Source organism: Rhinichthys klamathensis, unplaced genomic scaffold, assembly GCF_029890125.1.
Source record: "Rhinichthys klamathensis goyatoka isolate OS25496 unplaced genomic scaffold, OSU_Roscu_1.1 h1tg000352l_1, whole genome shotgun sequence".
In the NCBI taxonomy this organism is placed as follows: Eukaryota; Metazoa; Chordata; class Actinopteri; order Cypriniformes; family Leuciscidae; genus Rhinichthys; species Rhinichthys klamathensis.
In genome coordinates, this window is record NW_026606863.1 from 1585652 (window position 1) to 1601331 (window position 15680).

At 38.8% G+C, this 15680-nt stretch overlaps 1 protein-coding gene across 5 annotated transcripts in view; it reads right to left on the bottom strand.

Annotated features, from left to right (window-relative positions):
- The window catches only part of LOC130069011 (signal-induced proliferation-associated 1-like protein 2), a 180892-nt gene that overhangs the window by 84953 nt on the left and 80259 nt on the right, over positions 1 to 15680 (bottom strand). For all 5 annotated transcript variants that reach the window (XM_056232691.1, XM_056232694.1, XM_056232693.1 and 2 more), the window contains exons 2-4: positions 13706 to 15468; positions 8337 to 8470; positions 6085 to 6273 (exon numbers count right to left, since the gene is read on the bottom strand). In XM_056232691.1, coding sequence (XP_056088666.1) covers positions 6085 to 6273; positions 8337 to 8470; positions 13706 to 15095 — 1713 coding nt within the window. In that variant the 5' untranslated portion in view covers positions 15096 to 15468. The remainder of the gene's footprint in view (positions 1 to 6084; positions 6274 to 8336; positions 8471 to 13705; positions 15469 to 15680) is intronic.

A 15680-nucleotide genomic window follows, 5' to 3' on the forward strand; every position in this document is an offset into this window, starting at 1 on the left:
AGTTAAATTTGAAATATTTTGGAAATAAAATAAACAAAAAAATAGCTTGAAATCAATCTAAATTTAAAATGAAAACGGAAAATATTCAAATAAAAGCCAATTCAAAATAGTAGTAAAAACTAGCCTCAAACTAATTATTTGCGGGCACAAATGCGGCTGTTGTTGCTTGAGAAACTCGCTTGTAAGTGATCATTATAGTGCGGTTGTTTTTGTACGTAAATGACACATTTCACAGTCAGAACTTGATGTGATCCCACAGACTTCTGTTGAGTTTTCCATCATCCCATCCAAGCCCTCAATTTCCATAATGATTATTAAATCCTCATGAATAGCACATCTCCTGATCGTTGAATCGGTTTGAACTGATGACTGAGCTCTTCTGAAGGGACTGGAGTGTCATGTACCCATCGGACTTTGCTTCCTCCACTCGCAGAAATAAATGTGCAGCTGCCTGATGCTTTCATTAATGACTTCATCTGTGTTAATGACATGCACTGATGCGTACGAACGCTTCTCATAAACTATCCCTGAGAAGAATATTCTGTGGCTCTTACTGTTTCTTAACAAGGCAATGTATGAAACTTTGTTGGGATCCTCGTTTGACTGCAAAAAGCATTTTTTCTTTGCATCTTCCACATAAATTAGGGTAACAATTTATTTTAATGACGTAGTTACAGTATAATAATATAATGTAATCTCAATTCTTAAGCTTAACTTCAGAACTCATGGTAGGTCTCGTCTTAAAACGTTGCTAAAGATCAACGGGAAACAGCAAAGTTGTGTTTCTGCTAAGCCGCCACTAATTCTGTCGTCCTGTGAGAAGACATACACACAAGCGTAAGAGAAGAAAAGGGCAGGACATGGAATGAAAGAGTTCACTTCTCAATATCTGTCAGCATCAAGTGAGCAGTGAACCTTTCCCGCAGCAGCCCAAGGTAACGTGATACGGTTTGTTAGCCATGTGGGCGGCAGACTGGAGGTCTTTAGCACATTATGTGACATAGGTGTTGTTTTTCACACATACTTCCCCAGAGGCGAAGACCACCATTCATCTCCAAACCAGATGATCTTCAGCAGACAGCTGAACATGCATGTGCTACAGTCAAATACACAAGACAAATACAGTCTTTCCTTAAAGGTGATCTATTACGCCCCTTTTCAAAGTCTATTTTGTTTTTGGGGTCAAAAACATTCATTTTCCTCATATTCTCCATCGTTGCAGCTCCTCTCTTCCCAGTCTGTCAGTAACGCTCTTTTTAGTTCCTGTCTCTATGAAGCCCCTCCTTCTGAAAAGCACACTGTGCTCTGATTGGTCGGCTGGATCAGTGTGTTGTGATTGGTCAAGCGCTTCGAGTGTGTTTGGGAAATGTCCCGCCCCTTACCATAACCGCCAGTTTAACCCACTACTAATTGACTCAACCAGGCCCCGCCCCTTTATTCTGCGTATGAATTATTTAAATGAGGAATATGGTGAGGTGTTTGTTCCCGGAAGAAACTCAAGACTACAATGGAGGCGTTTCAGGGAGTTCAGAAACACTGACACTGATATAGAGGAGAACTTTTTTCATGCTCAAACAGCAACATCACACACTAAAGAAAGATGAACATGTAGAAAAGCATATTAGGTTCTTTTTAAAAGGTGAAGCATGTAATTTTAGTGGCACTTACAGCAGCAAACGAAATTGCTAAATAACTAGATACTGTTTCTGAAGGAAATTTGAGTGGTACGAGCCAAAACAAAACTTGATGCCTGAATTATAAACATAGTAAGCATGAACGCCCGTACAAATAACACACTCCGAATCTGAGGCCCACATTATGCTGTTCCAACTGGTAGCAATTCAGCGCACGTTATCCAGATTTCCCTGAGAGAACTCCCAGAATCCGTACGAGAGGTCGTGTGCCAAACGGTATAAACAGTTGTTTAGTGCTTCGCTGAGTAACTTCGACTAACTAAAGGTGATGATACACAGGGCAACTTTTTGAGCAATGTTGCTGGGCAATCTTGCCGAGCGATTGTTGCTTAGGCATTTTTCGCATTGAAAATGAGCAATACATTTCTATCTGGATAATTTAGATCAGTCTTGGGCCCTGTGTGTCATCTGGTTGCCCTTTGGCGGGAACATTGCCCAAAAAGTTGCCCTGTGTATCATCACCTTAAGAGGGAAAACTACACAGGGTCTGCACTAAAACACAAGCCTTCTGGGACAAACCCTTATACGCTCTTGCAGAGAAACTTGAAACTGTAATCAATAAAGTGCTATTTCATCCAGCAATGGAATGTCTTTTTGCAATTTTTGTCACTTACTGTATGTAAGAAAAAACACCCTGGGAATTTTCGGACAGCTTCAAGCTACAGGATTCATCGCCCGTGTCAATGAGAACCCACAGTTTGACATTCATATGATTGGCCGTTTGGCCAGAGGAGAACTGACTCCCGACTGAGCCTGGATCCTCACTAGGGGTTTCTCCATTCGGTCACTGATGGAGTTCGGGTTCCTCTGGCTTGCTTAGTTGGAGACACTTAAAGGGGTCATATAATGGTACATGCACTTTTACAAGTTGATTGTACTGAAATGTGTGTTGGCAGTGTCTGTACACAACCATCATATAATGATAAAAATCCATCCAGTGGTTTTGTTTTAATCTCCTTATATGTTTTCCCCTGCCTCAAATCGAGCCGTTCGTTTTTGTGACGTCAATAAAACGGACGCCCCTCCCACGATTGTTGATTGACAGCTGCGTTTCAACACAGACCCACCCTCGCTCGTGAGCCAGCTGTCAATCATAGTCTGCGCGGACCGGCGCGGTTGTTGATATGCTGGAGCACTGTCTATGAGCAGAATGGCGTCTAAGCGATTGTGGTGTTCTGTTCTTGGGTGTAATAACAAACACAGTCATTTTAATGTTCCTAAATCCGAACCGCTGAAGACGCAGTGGCTGAGTTTGTTTTCGAAGGGAATATTCCCCACGAGCAACGTCAATGCTCTCATGTTTGCGCGAATCATTTCACACACCAGACTGCTTTATAAACGAGGGTCAGTGTAAAGCTGGATTTGCTAAGAAGCTTTGCTAAAAAGGATCGGTACCAGATATTCGTGTTCCTGCTGAACCTCCAGAAGAACGGAAGTGAGTGAAACGTTTTATTAAACTTTATATTAATATATTAATCTTTGCAAATCGCTAGCTGCACGCTTCACAATGAATGCGTCTAAGGTTTACACTCAGGGTACATTACGGCATGTTTTCTATGTATGACGTTCTCAATATAATTCATAATTCCACGTTTATACTGAACAACGCGTTATGGTTATTGTGTTATTGTGTTACTAACGGTGTACGCACAGAACAGAGAGGCGGGGTGAGCAAAGCTCATGATCATTTAAAGTCATATGCACTGAAACAGCGTGCTGAAAACAGAGCTGTTTTTGACCAGGTAAAATAAGTGTTTTCTTACAATACTAATGAGAATTTTTAATTAAAGTATATTACAAACTTTAAATTTAGACCCTAAAGAATCATATTAGCTTGTACAAAAATGGCATTATATGACCCCTTTAAAGGGAGAGTTCACCCCAAAATGTAAACTCTGTCAGTAATGATTCTCCCTCATGTTGTTCAACCCCGTAAGACTTTCGTTCATCTTCAGAACACAAATTAAGATATTTTTGATTAAATCTGAGAGCTGGATCACTCCTCCATAGGCTTCTTAAGGGATCGAAACTGGCCGGCCCAAAAGTTATGAAAGACATCGTTAAAATAGTCGGAGTGACTACAGTGGCTCAACCTTAAGTTTATCAAGCGACGAGAATACTTTTTGTGCGCAAAAAAAACAAAACAAAAATAACGACTTTATTCAACTAATCATTTCCTTCTCTGTGGGCCGTGAGATTTCACGTAGTGAAACTGCGCAACGCTTCTGTATTGTACGTCACACGTAGGCTCACTATTGGCCGAAGCTGGTCATGTGTGTGATGCGTGTGACGTACAACACAGAAGCTTAATGCGCCCCATTAAGCGTCATGGGGCGTAGGAATAAGGTGGATAGATGAAATGAATAATTTAATAATTGATGGTTTTTACAACTGAATCAACACTGAACTGAACAATAGCCGAAATGCATAATTTTCCTGTTTATCCTTGTAAAGCTGCTTTTGAAACAAACTGTATTGTATAAAGCGCTATAAAATAAAAGTGACTTGACTTGATATGACAGGGAGCTATTAAGATATATAGTATTTCCCTAATATCTACACTTCACACTGTTCAATAGTTTGAGGGTTGGTAAAATTTCCTGTGTTTGTTTAATGTTACGTTCATCAAGGCTGCATTTATTTGATAAAAATACAGTAAAAACAGCAATATTGTGAACTATACATTTTTTTGTTGGCTCTTTGACAAATTGCTTTTGTTTCTCTTTTATAAGTTGCTTTGGATAAAAGCGTCAGCTAAGTATATATTACAGTTTAAAATGACTGTTTTATATATGTGAATATATAGTAAAATGTAATTTATTCCTGTGATGCAAAGCTGAATTTTCAGCATCATTACTCCAGTCTTCAGTGTCACATGATCCTTCAGAAATCACTCTAATATGATGATTTGATGCTCAAGAAACATTGATGATTATTATAAATGTTGAAAACTGTTGTGCTGCTTCAGATTTAATGGAAACTATGTTCATTTGTTTTTTCCGGATTCTTTGATGTATAAAAAGTTTAAAAGAACAGCATTTATTTCAAATATAAATCTTTAGTAACAATGTAACATAATTTACTGTCACTTTTGATTAATTATGATGCACCCTTGATGAATACGGTAAAAGTATTAAGTACTTTACTGACCCCAAACTTTGAAATGGAAGTATATAATAATATACAGAATTGCCAGGTAAAAAGAAATGACTTTCCGCTCATATCACACTCGTCTATATTTAGCACTCGAGAGAACTTCAATAATCACTTCTCTTTAAAGACGATAATGAAAAAATTTTGAGAGGGTCGAAATTAAACGTCTCTATCTATGAAATAAAATGTAATTTTGGCTATATTCGTCCGTGCTCATTCACATTTCCACTTCAAGTTGGGAAATCAATGGGCTGGAGCTGTTATTGATCGAACTATAACATGATATTGGCTGATTTTCTCTCTCAGAACCAAGACCACCATCTGAATCCATGTTGACAGACGTCCATGGGAAAAACAGCTCTGGTGCTTTTGAGACCCAGTGCATGTTGATTTTTAGTCATATAACCATGCACTATTTGCATTAACACTTTCAGAACTGCTGTGTTACAGATATTTGTGAGAAACGATGCACATTCTTAAGGCATCTTTACACAGCCAAGTCAAGGCTGCTCTGTCCCTGCACAAAAGGCAGTGTAAAGATACAATGCTGCATTAAAACCAGACTAAAGTATGGCTGATGTGGTAAAAATCAAGGTAAAAATCACAATAGAATAAGCAAAAAATCAAATGTAAAAATGTTAAAGATTCAGTCACCATATTGATCGACCACTACAATGAATGTTACTTATTGCTATAAAACATAAGCAAAAGCAATATTATAAAATACACTATCCATTAGGGCTACACAATTAATCTAAACAAAACTAAAATTATCATATTATGAGGATCAAATCACAAAGACCGCATTTTAATTAAATAAATATATGTTCCCTACCTGCGGTTTTCTGTCTAAATACAGGTTTCATGGATTAGTGTTTGAAGAAATTAATGCATCATTTTTTTAACACAATTTTTTCATTGAAATATTACAATAATATTCCTTATTTTCTTTTAATTTAGTAAGTTTTATATATTTTATTTTTATTCATAATAAATAATAATAATTGTTATTATTATTAGTAGTAGTAGTACTTTTATAGCCATATTGATCTGTAATCACAAAATCAAGCGAAATTGTGGAGTCCTACAAACAAGCAGAGCAAACCTGGATTTTTTTTTTTAATTGCATACACTTTTTCTGAGAAAAAAAAAAACCTAGTAGATTTTTTCCCCCAAATCGTGCAGCCCTACTATGCATATCTGAATAGAGATTTCAGTGCTCTAGACTAGTCCTCACCCCCTGCTCGTCCAGCTTGAGGAGCTGCTCGGGGACTTTGGGAGAGTTGAGGGCCAGTCGGAGGCACTGGATGTTCAGCTCAGGCACCACGTACTCCAGCACCTCCTTCAGTGGGAGACCGCGGGCCGTCCCGTGCCTCGCCGTGGACGGCACAGCGTCCTCCAGAATCGCCCCACGCAAGGTGGTTAACTGAGGAGGGCCAGAGAAAGACAAGAGTTTGAATTACAATAGAGATTAACTAATCATTACACATGCATTAAACAGCAAGGGCATTTTCCTGCCTCAAACTATCCAAATCCTTATTATCCGATGGCTTAACCCCTTCGCTGTCACCCCCCTTTTTGAGAATGGGGGTTAAAATGCACTATTCAAACTTAAATGGTTGTAATTCAAGAATGCTTTGGAATATAGACCCAAGTTTGGTCTTGTTTTAAAGGAAACACTCAGCAGATTATTGCTGAAGTGAAAACACTTCAAAAAATGAAAGTATGAAAAAGTTATGGAAGTTTAAATTTACAGTAAATCAAATATACTGTACTATATATTTTTTATTTGATAAAAAATATATATTTTACAAAATATTTTTTACTCTAAAAGTACTATAAAATCAAAGCCATATATCTAACCAAGTTGTGTTCCAAATTTGAAGTTGATATCACAAAAATTGAAGTTCCCATGAGATTTTGTTTAAGCGTAGTACCAAAAATAGCCACCGGGTGACATACATTCCATTGAATTTAGTTGTATACATTCTGCCTTAACAAATTAATACATTTCTGTCCAAATATCAATTCTGTCACAAAATTTGGAAACTTGAGACTCAGACCTTTCTGACAATATGTGTTTTGTCAGGATTAGAAAAGGTTTTGATCATAAATTATGAAATATAATGATGCCCAAAAGGGGAGGAGCCTGATAAAATAATTTAGAGTACCGTTTCTATGGTAACGCAACGTTCAATTTCAAAACGGTTTTCACAGGATGAATTCTGAGTTTGTAAGCTTTCAAATGATACCTAATTTATGATAACTACTAAAATATGTGATGTAATAAAAAAAGGCGATAAAAAAGATAATATTATACTTTTTAGAGGATAATATTATATTATATTTTTTTTATTGAAAAATACTAGATTATATGTTTTATTATGAACTTTCAGCATGAAAATCAAAGTTTCAATTATTAAAGGTGTGTGCGTCAACTTTAATTTGTATCTATTTAGGAGTCTTAGACCTTTCCAACCATATATAGTTTGTCATAATTAGATTAGGATTTAATAGTAATATAGCAAAGTAAAGTTAGGGGTCCCGTATATGGGACGGTGACAGTTAAGATTGTCATATGAGTATGTGACCTCAAGTACATGTTCTTTTTCTAATAAACAGGATTCTTTCATAAAAAATATGTATAGATATATTGGAATATCAAGTTATTGTCAATGAAATCTTCCCCCTTGCAGGAGATTCGAGAGCGCGCTCTTTGAGTCTCGACCCTTTTATCTGCACTTATAAAGTAAAAGCCTTTTATGCTGAATTCTCTGGCATCTCTTTAAAGGGTCATCCTGAGATATTGAGTCATTTGAGCATCTATGGCATGTAGGAAATGACAAAAGGCTTCATCGTTCAGATTAAATGTGAACGAGCGCCATTAGAAGCTGAAGATCAAAGACTAAGGTTGAATGCGGTGGAGAAAAAGGAATCTGCATGTGGGCATTTGTTGATTTACTGTCCTCGAAAATTATAATAATAATAATAATAATAATAATAATATTTCACCCCATGAGAGAGAAAAAAAGGAAATTATGTTTTGTATAAAGAATTTTAAAAGTTTATTTTAGGACCCTTAAGATGATCTGTCCCGAATTAATAAATACCGGTAATTAAACAAATAAATAAGAAAGAAAACAAACAAACAAACATATAAATAAATAATTTAGAAAATGAAGCTTGTAAGTATGAAAGAGGGAGAGTTTCATCTCTTAATATTAATTAAATGCTTTCTTCATTTCAGCAGGTAAAACTTTAATTAATTATTTAAATGTTTATGTGGAACTATTATTTCCAGTGTGACACCATTAATCCTTCTAAAACTACTAAAAATTGTATTGCAATTAGGGCCATCAATCCATTAATTTTTAATTACACATGATATGCTCATTCATTAATCCAGTTAAAATCAAAACTAATTATCAATAGTTATTTATATCAATATTTGCTGAGAGATTCATGTCCATTTGTCAAGCACTCGCGTACCTGACTCGTCCTGAAGGTGACCCGATAGTTAAACTGCGATGCCTCTTTGTCTTTCCCATCATCCAGCTTTTCTCTCCGAACGCTGATGGCCACCGGGCCCAAGTTCTCATCCACCCCGAAGTAGTTCTGGTGCTCTGGGGGTTAATGACAGGAAAGAGAGGAGGATATGAGGTCAGGTTCAAGAAGGACAGATAACACTTTCCAGGAACACCCAACAAAGCGAGCGAGAGACCCTGAGCGAAGGGGACAGTAAGAGCTATTTAAACTCTTCAGTCTCTCTGGTGCCGGTCATGCTGAGGAGATACACACACGGGACACTCCACTGATAACGGCCTACAGACCTTCTTATTTTAGAATTTTTGCATTGTGACATTATTTTTAAAAAATGTAAAAAATAAAGCAAGCAAGTTTATTTTAGGACCATTATGATTTTTGCATTTTGACATACATTGTGAGATTATTTTTATGACAATTAAGATCATCTGTCTCAAATAAATAAATAAATAAATAAATAGGATTTTACAATTGGATTTTTTGCATTGTGACATTGGATGGATGGATGGATGGAAGGACAAACGATAGATGGATGGAAGGACAAAAAAATGGATGTAACAACAAAACGGTGAATAGATGGATGGAATGACAAAATGATGGATGGAAGGACAAAAGGATGAAACGAAAAAAGAATAGATGGATGGATGGATGGACAAAAGGATGGATGGAATGGAAAAATGATGGATAGATGGAAGGACAAAAGGATGAAATTAAAAAAGAATGGATGGATGTTTGATGGATGGATGGAATGGAAAAATGATGGATGGATGGACAAAAGGATGGATGGATGGAAGGACAAAAGGATGAAACAAAAAAAGAATGGATGGATGGATGGATGGAATGGAAAAATGATGGATGGATGGATGGACAACAGGATGGATGGATGGAAGGACAAAAGGATTAAATGAAAAAAGAATGGATGGATGGACAAAAGGATGGATGGATGGATGGAATGGAAAAATGATGGATGGATGGATGGACAAAAGGATGGATGGATGGATGGAAGGACAAAAGGATGAAACAAAAAAAGAATGGATGGATGGATGGAATGGAAAATGATGGATGGACAAAAGGATGGATGGATGGAAGGACAAAAGGATTAAACGAAAAAAGAATGGATGGATGGATGATGGATGGATGGACAAAAGGATGGATGGAATGGAAAAATGATGGATAGATGGAAGGACAAAAGGATGAAATGAAAAAAGAATGGATGGATGGATGATGGATGGATGGACAAAAGGATGGATGGATGGAATGGAAAAATGATGGATGGATGGACAAAAGGATGGATGGATGGAAGGACAAAAGGATGAAACAAAAAAAGAATGGATGGATGGATGGAATGGAAAAATGATGGATGGATGGATGGATGGACAACAGGATGGATGGATGGATGGATGGATGGAAGGACAAAAAGATTAAACGAAAAAAGAATGGATGGATGGATGATGGATGGATGGAATGGAAAAATTATGGATAGATGGAAGGACAAAAGGATGAAATGAAAAAAGAATGGATGGATGGATGATGGATGGATGGACAAAAGGATGGATGGATGGAATGGAAAAATGATGGATGGAAGGACAAAAGGATGAAACAAAAAAAGAATGGATGGATGGAATGGAAAATGATGGATGGATGGATGGATGGACAAAAGGATGGATGGATGGATGGATGGATGGATGGAAGGACAAAATGATTAAACGAAAAAAGAATGGATGGACGGATGGACAAAAGGATGGATGGATGGAATGGAAAAAAGAATGGATGGATGGATGATGGATGGATGGAAAAATGATGGATGGAAGGACAAAAGGATGAAATGAAAAAAGAATGGATGGATGGATGATAAATGGATGGACAAAAGGATGGATGGATGGAACAACAAAGATAAATGGATGGAACGACAAAACAATGGATGGATGAATGGAAAAATTATGTATGGATGGAAGAACAAAAGGATGAAACGAAAAAAGAATGGATGGATGGACGACGGATGGATGGATGGACAAAAGGATGGATGAATAATATGGATGCTATAATGGAGAAAAATGTCTTAGTTATCCGTCATGTCTACATGGCAATGATGTCGTCTGATCCAGGGCGCAGCATCTCCATAGATTTCACATAGTCTCGCAGACACATTAGTGTCATTTATGATCCATAATCTCTGATTTCACTGGACCACAGGAGTCCGTCAGAGATTAACAGGAGAAATAAAACCCGCCACAGACGAGGCTTAACCTCTTTCTTTTTGATATCCTTTTTTAGTAAGCCCCTTTGTAGACAAACATGCATTTGGACACAATGTTGAAAACCTGAGGCCAAAATTATGCAATATAACAGGCAATGCGTACTAAAGCATGCCAGAGCGGGAAAAACATTAGGATAATGCGTATTTATGCAAAACACACACACAAAATAAATATGGGACAACAAAGAAATTAGCAACAGCTTAAGTAGTGTTTGGGATCCTGCTGATGGCACAACACAAAAAACAAATACAACCTTATTTAAAGTTACGATAGCAGAAGCCAACTGCATGATGGGAGAGATCTGAAAACGTCCTACAACAGCCCTTAATCCAACTCAAATCCAGAGGGGAACGACAACAAACACCCTCACCGGTGACACTTCATCTCATCCACTTGAACACACTCATGAGGGTAAAGCCTAAAGCTGCAGTGAAGAGTAAAATTCTTCTCTAAAATACACTTTACAAGAACCCTGCTGGGAAATGATAGAAAGACATCAGCTTGCCCATCAGCAACAGGAGGCCATGATGCTCAACAAGATGAAGTATTAATAACATTCATGTATTAATGCAACCGTAGTGTAAACTTTCAGTAGGCATGTCACATCTTGCATCCTCTCCGATCACGCAGATCTTGGTCACGAAGAGAGAGAGGAAGTTAATGGAATCAATGCCACTCCCTGGGTGATAAAAGCATCATGGAAAGTAAGGTGTGAAAGGGATAGTGGCTCCTGGGAGAGACATGTTGACAGGTCTGTCCTTTCCAGGTCCTGTAGAGACGCTGATGGGGTGATGAGCAGCTATAAAGGTTAAATGGACTTTGACTGTTGGTTTGAAGTCGGGAAAGTCAGACAGTCAAAATAAAATCAGTATCTGTCTCACATAATGCATTACATTAATTCAATTTTAAGCCATGCATTAAAGTTATGCATTTAATTTGAAGTCATGTTATCAAGTTATGCATTCAATTTAATAAAATTCAAAGTTATCCATTCATTCAATTTGATTTAATGTTAGGTTGCGCATTCAAGTTATGCATTTATTTTTAATTCAATTTAAAAGTTATGCATTCAATTTAATTTAAAGTCAAGCATTTAAGTTATGCATTCAATTGAATTCAGTTTGAATTTATCCATTCAATTGAATTTAATGTAAAGTTATGCAATCATTTTAAATCAATTTGAAGTTATGTATTTAAATAAAATCAACATGAAATGGGATGTTTGAGTAGATGAGAACCTTGAGACGAAACCAAATGCATTTTCTTTCTTGACAAATGTGTCATTATTTGCTATTATTGCCTTTATCTCCGTTGTATCAATCAGCATTAAATTACTGTGTTAACTATTAGCAATATAGAAGTAAATCTGCATTACCTGCAAGTTACAGTATAAGAATAACTAAATAAATTGATTTGGCTATTAGTTTAGAATTATTGAAGAGGCCATACATCCAAAAAAAGCTGTTTGGATTAAATTTCGAGTTTAAACTCCCTCTTTAAACGGCACTTAAAATATATAGTTAAATGCACAAGACTAATCAGTGTCTTAAATATAACCCTGGCCTGTACAAATGGCGGCACAGAGGAAATTGAGCTCTTCTGCTTGAAAGGTTTTTGGCGACACGGCAAGGCGGATGATTATCTATTTCCCAATAGAACGAGCTTGCTAACATGATTTATTGTCATTTGAGCTGAGCTGTAATTTGCTCATTCGCTATGGCTGGAAAGCCCGTGAACGTGCAGGACACAATCGCAGCTTTCACCCACAGGCTGCGGCTCATTATTCAGCGTAGTCAAAGGAAAGAAACGAATTTCTGCATGGCAAGAGGTGGAGCAGCTGTTTTCCAGAGCTTAGGAATGGGTAACACAATCCTGTCAGGACTATGCAGATGTGCAGACATGCAAAAAAAGCAGTCTGACAGCCGCTGACACCTTCTCAGTCAAACACCAATGACATTGTGCAGGATAAGTCGAAGTATCGTTTGCTCGTTCCATTCCCAGACACGCAGAGGTGTTTTAATGAAGAGCGGTGGGACGGTCCCGTCTCACCTCTCGCCATCACGGCTCCTCGGAGGGGAACAGCTGCACCTCACCCTGTCTATTCTCACATGACAAATCACGGGCCAAAGACAGGAGAACATTCTCACACCTCAATCCTTGGCACAAGCATTTCTCCCTTTAAAATGGGTAATAAACATCGGGCTTAAAAAAAGCTGCTATTGTCTCAGTCCCCAAATCACCAGAATAGCATCCAAAAGGAGAAAATATTACAAGATACAAGTTCTTTAATAATTAACACTGCAAAAAATTTGGATTTTAAGTTTGTAATTAGTATTTTGTACTCATTTTCGTGGATGGTGGATCGCAATAGAAGATATTTTGATGAAAAGTTGGTCATACAGGTTTCGAATGATATGAGGGTGAGTTAATGAGGTAATTCTACTTTAAAAAATATCTAAAAACTCTTATACTTGAAAATATACTTGAAAGGCAACACTGAAGGAGATATCTAGACTTGTTTTCATAGATGTGTCAATAATATGAATGTATTTTATCTCACTGAACTGGCTGATTTTGTTTTTGTGTGTATTTTATTTAGCTAGATTTATTCACTTGTATATAAACTACTTAAAAGCAAGTGAAATTAGCCAAAATGCACCTCAATTCAAGATAAAATCTATGAAAACTCTTATTATTATTATTATATCTTAATCAGTGTTGACTTTCAAGTTAATCTATATAATTTAAATGTTAAAGTTTTTTTTGCAGTGTAGCTTACTCATCTTTTTTTTGGGCACTTTAGTTTAGAGTTTTTACTTGGGTTGTGTAATTTGGTGTAATGAATGAAATAAAATAAAAAACACCAACACAACCTTTATGACATCCGCTAAAGAGGAAAGATGTTTCAGAGGCAAAGCAAGATCACAAACAATAAAAACTTTGTTTTCTTTGTAATAACATGAACTGATGAATATTCTAAATACGACCTGGATTGAAAGATTTCACGTTGCAAACAAGAATCAACCCCATTTTTCATGCAAAAATAACAAGGCTTACCTCTCCCATAGAAAAATTTGTGGTAATAATACGCTCCCAGGTCGATGTGCTCGATGATGTACCGCTTGACCTTTTCACGGTGGATTGCCTGGCTTTCCCGTGGCACCTCCAGTACAGACACACCAGCATTGGTACAGTGTGAGCTCAAGGACGACTCGAAAGAGCAGTTTTCTCCTCCAGCACTGTAGGTGGTGTTAGTGGCCCTGGAGAGAGAGATCCTCCTCTCCCCCTCTCCACCAACCTCATTGCGAAAATGCGGGCAATTGAGCACCAATCCATTGCTTTTCCCATCCCCCTCATCCGCATCCAGGTTCTCCTTGGGATTGAGGTCTTCCCGACTTCCCAGTGGCGACTCAAACATGGATGCAGGTCCAGTATTATTTGCACCCACCTGTCCACCTCCTGGGATTTGGTACTGCGAGGCAGCAGAAGCTCCGGTTGTGGTGTTTTTCCTCTGGTTGAGGCTGATACGGTTTGCCACTGCTTCACTGATGTTGAAGAGTACGCTCTGGACGTCGTAGTGAGCAAAGCATTTCTGAAAACTGAGCGGCCGGCGGTCGTCCTGCTCGGTGGAGAGTCGCAAACCATCGTTCTCGCTTTTAATAGTCCTCAACTTCCTAAAAAGTGACGTCTCGGACGACTCGGACTTGAGACGACGCATGAAAGACTTCTCCCTTTCTCGGCTGTAGAGGAGTGAGGTGTCCACGTAGTCGTAGCCTGAGATTCGGACGATCTCACCGCGGGCTATTTGAGCGGCGGTCTGCAAGCTTGGAGAGAGGGTTGTGTCGTAGCGAAGGAGTTCTGGGAAACCGACAGGCGGGGCGCTGCGATGGTCCAAACTGTCAATCCGGTATCCTCGCAACATGGTAAAGAACCCTTCATTCCCGAGACCCTGGCGGTCAATTGAGGAAGTGCTGCCGTATTCCCGATGCAACGAGGCACCAGTGTTTGGGTTGACGGCGTTCTGGTCCAATATGTCCTCCGCATCAATGTCGCTGATGGTCACGTCACTATTACTCCGCTGGCGAATGGGATGAAGCCCCTTCAAAGGGGATAGACTTAGAAGGTCACTCAGAGAATATTTTGTATCCGAATAATCAGGCTCCATTGGTGCTTCACCCAAATCCGTGATCTCCCCACTTTGGTCTGGCTGCCCGTTCTGAAAGGCCGTGATGACGCTCTCGTAGTTGGGCCCGCCTCGGCTTTCCCAACCCTCCTTTTTCGGGGGCCAGTCCGTCACCCTGGCTCGCACCCCCATTTTAGGCATGGCGGGCGTCCCATTCGTTTTACCACCCCCTTCCAGCTTGCCCTGTGTGTTGGTCGCTGGATGTCCCATACTCCCATTCAATGCTTTCAGCTTCCTGGTAAACAATTCCTCAGATGACTGCATGACGTTAGAGAAGCCCTCAAGCGATGGAAGGTTTGTTTTATCGTCGATGCCCACGGCTCAAGCTCATATCCGTCTTGCAGCTTCTTGGGAAAGCGAGAACTCAAGTCCCCCTATCGGTTACATTGTCATAGGTCACCCATTTGAGTCCGAGGGCCAGCTATCTGGCTAGCTTAAGAGTTGTCCTAGAGTCCACATGAAGGGGTTCCTTTCACTCCAAGTCCATTTTTCTTCAGGAGTGACCAGTTTGATGAAAGACAGGCAGCATTTGGGTGTCACGGACGGCTGGAGCTTCAAGGAGCAGAGGGGGTCAGTTGAAACAGCTATCCTTTCACAGAGCTCAGCTAATTTAGGACGACAGCTGTAGGAGAGCGATCTGTTGGGAGCAAGGAGAAAAACAAAAGCACATTAAGGCATCTCACAGAGAACAGCAGAATACATTTATTCAGACACTCTTCCAAGACAGTGGGATGTCTTTCTCAAAACCTTCTTATGACCACAGAACAATGTAAGACTGTTAGATAAGTGGCAGGGTGTGTACCGCAAAACAGGCCTGATGACTCCTTCAACTAGGTCTTCTCACAAAGA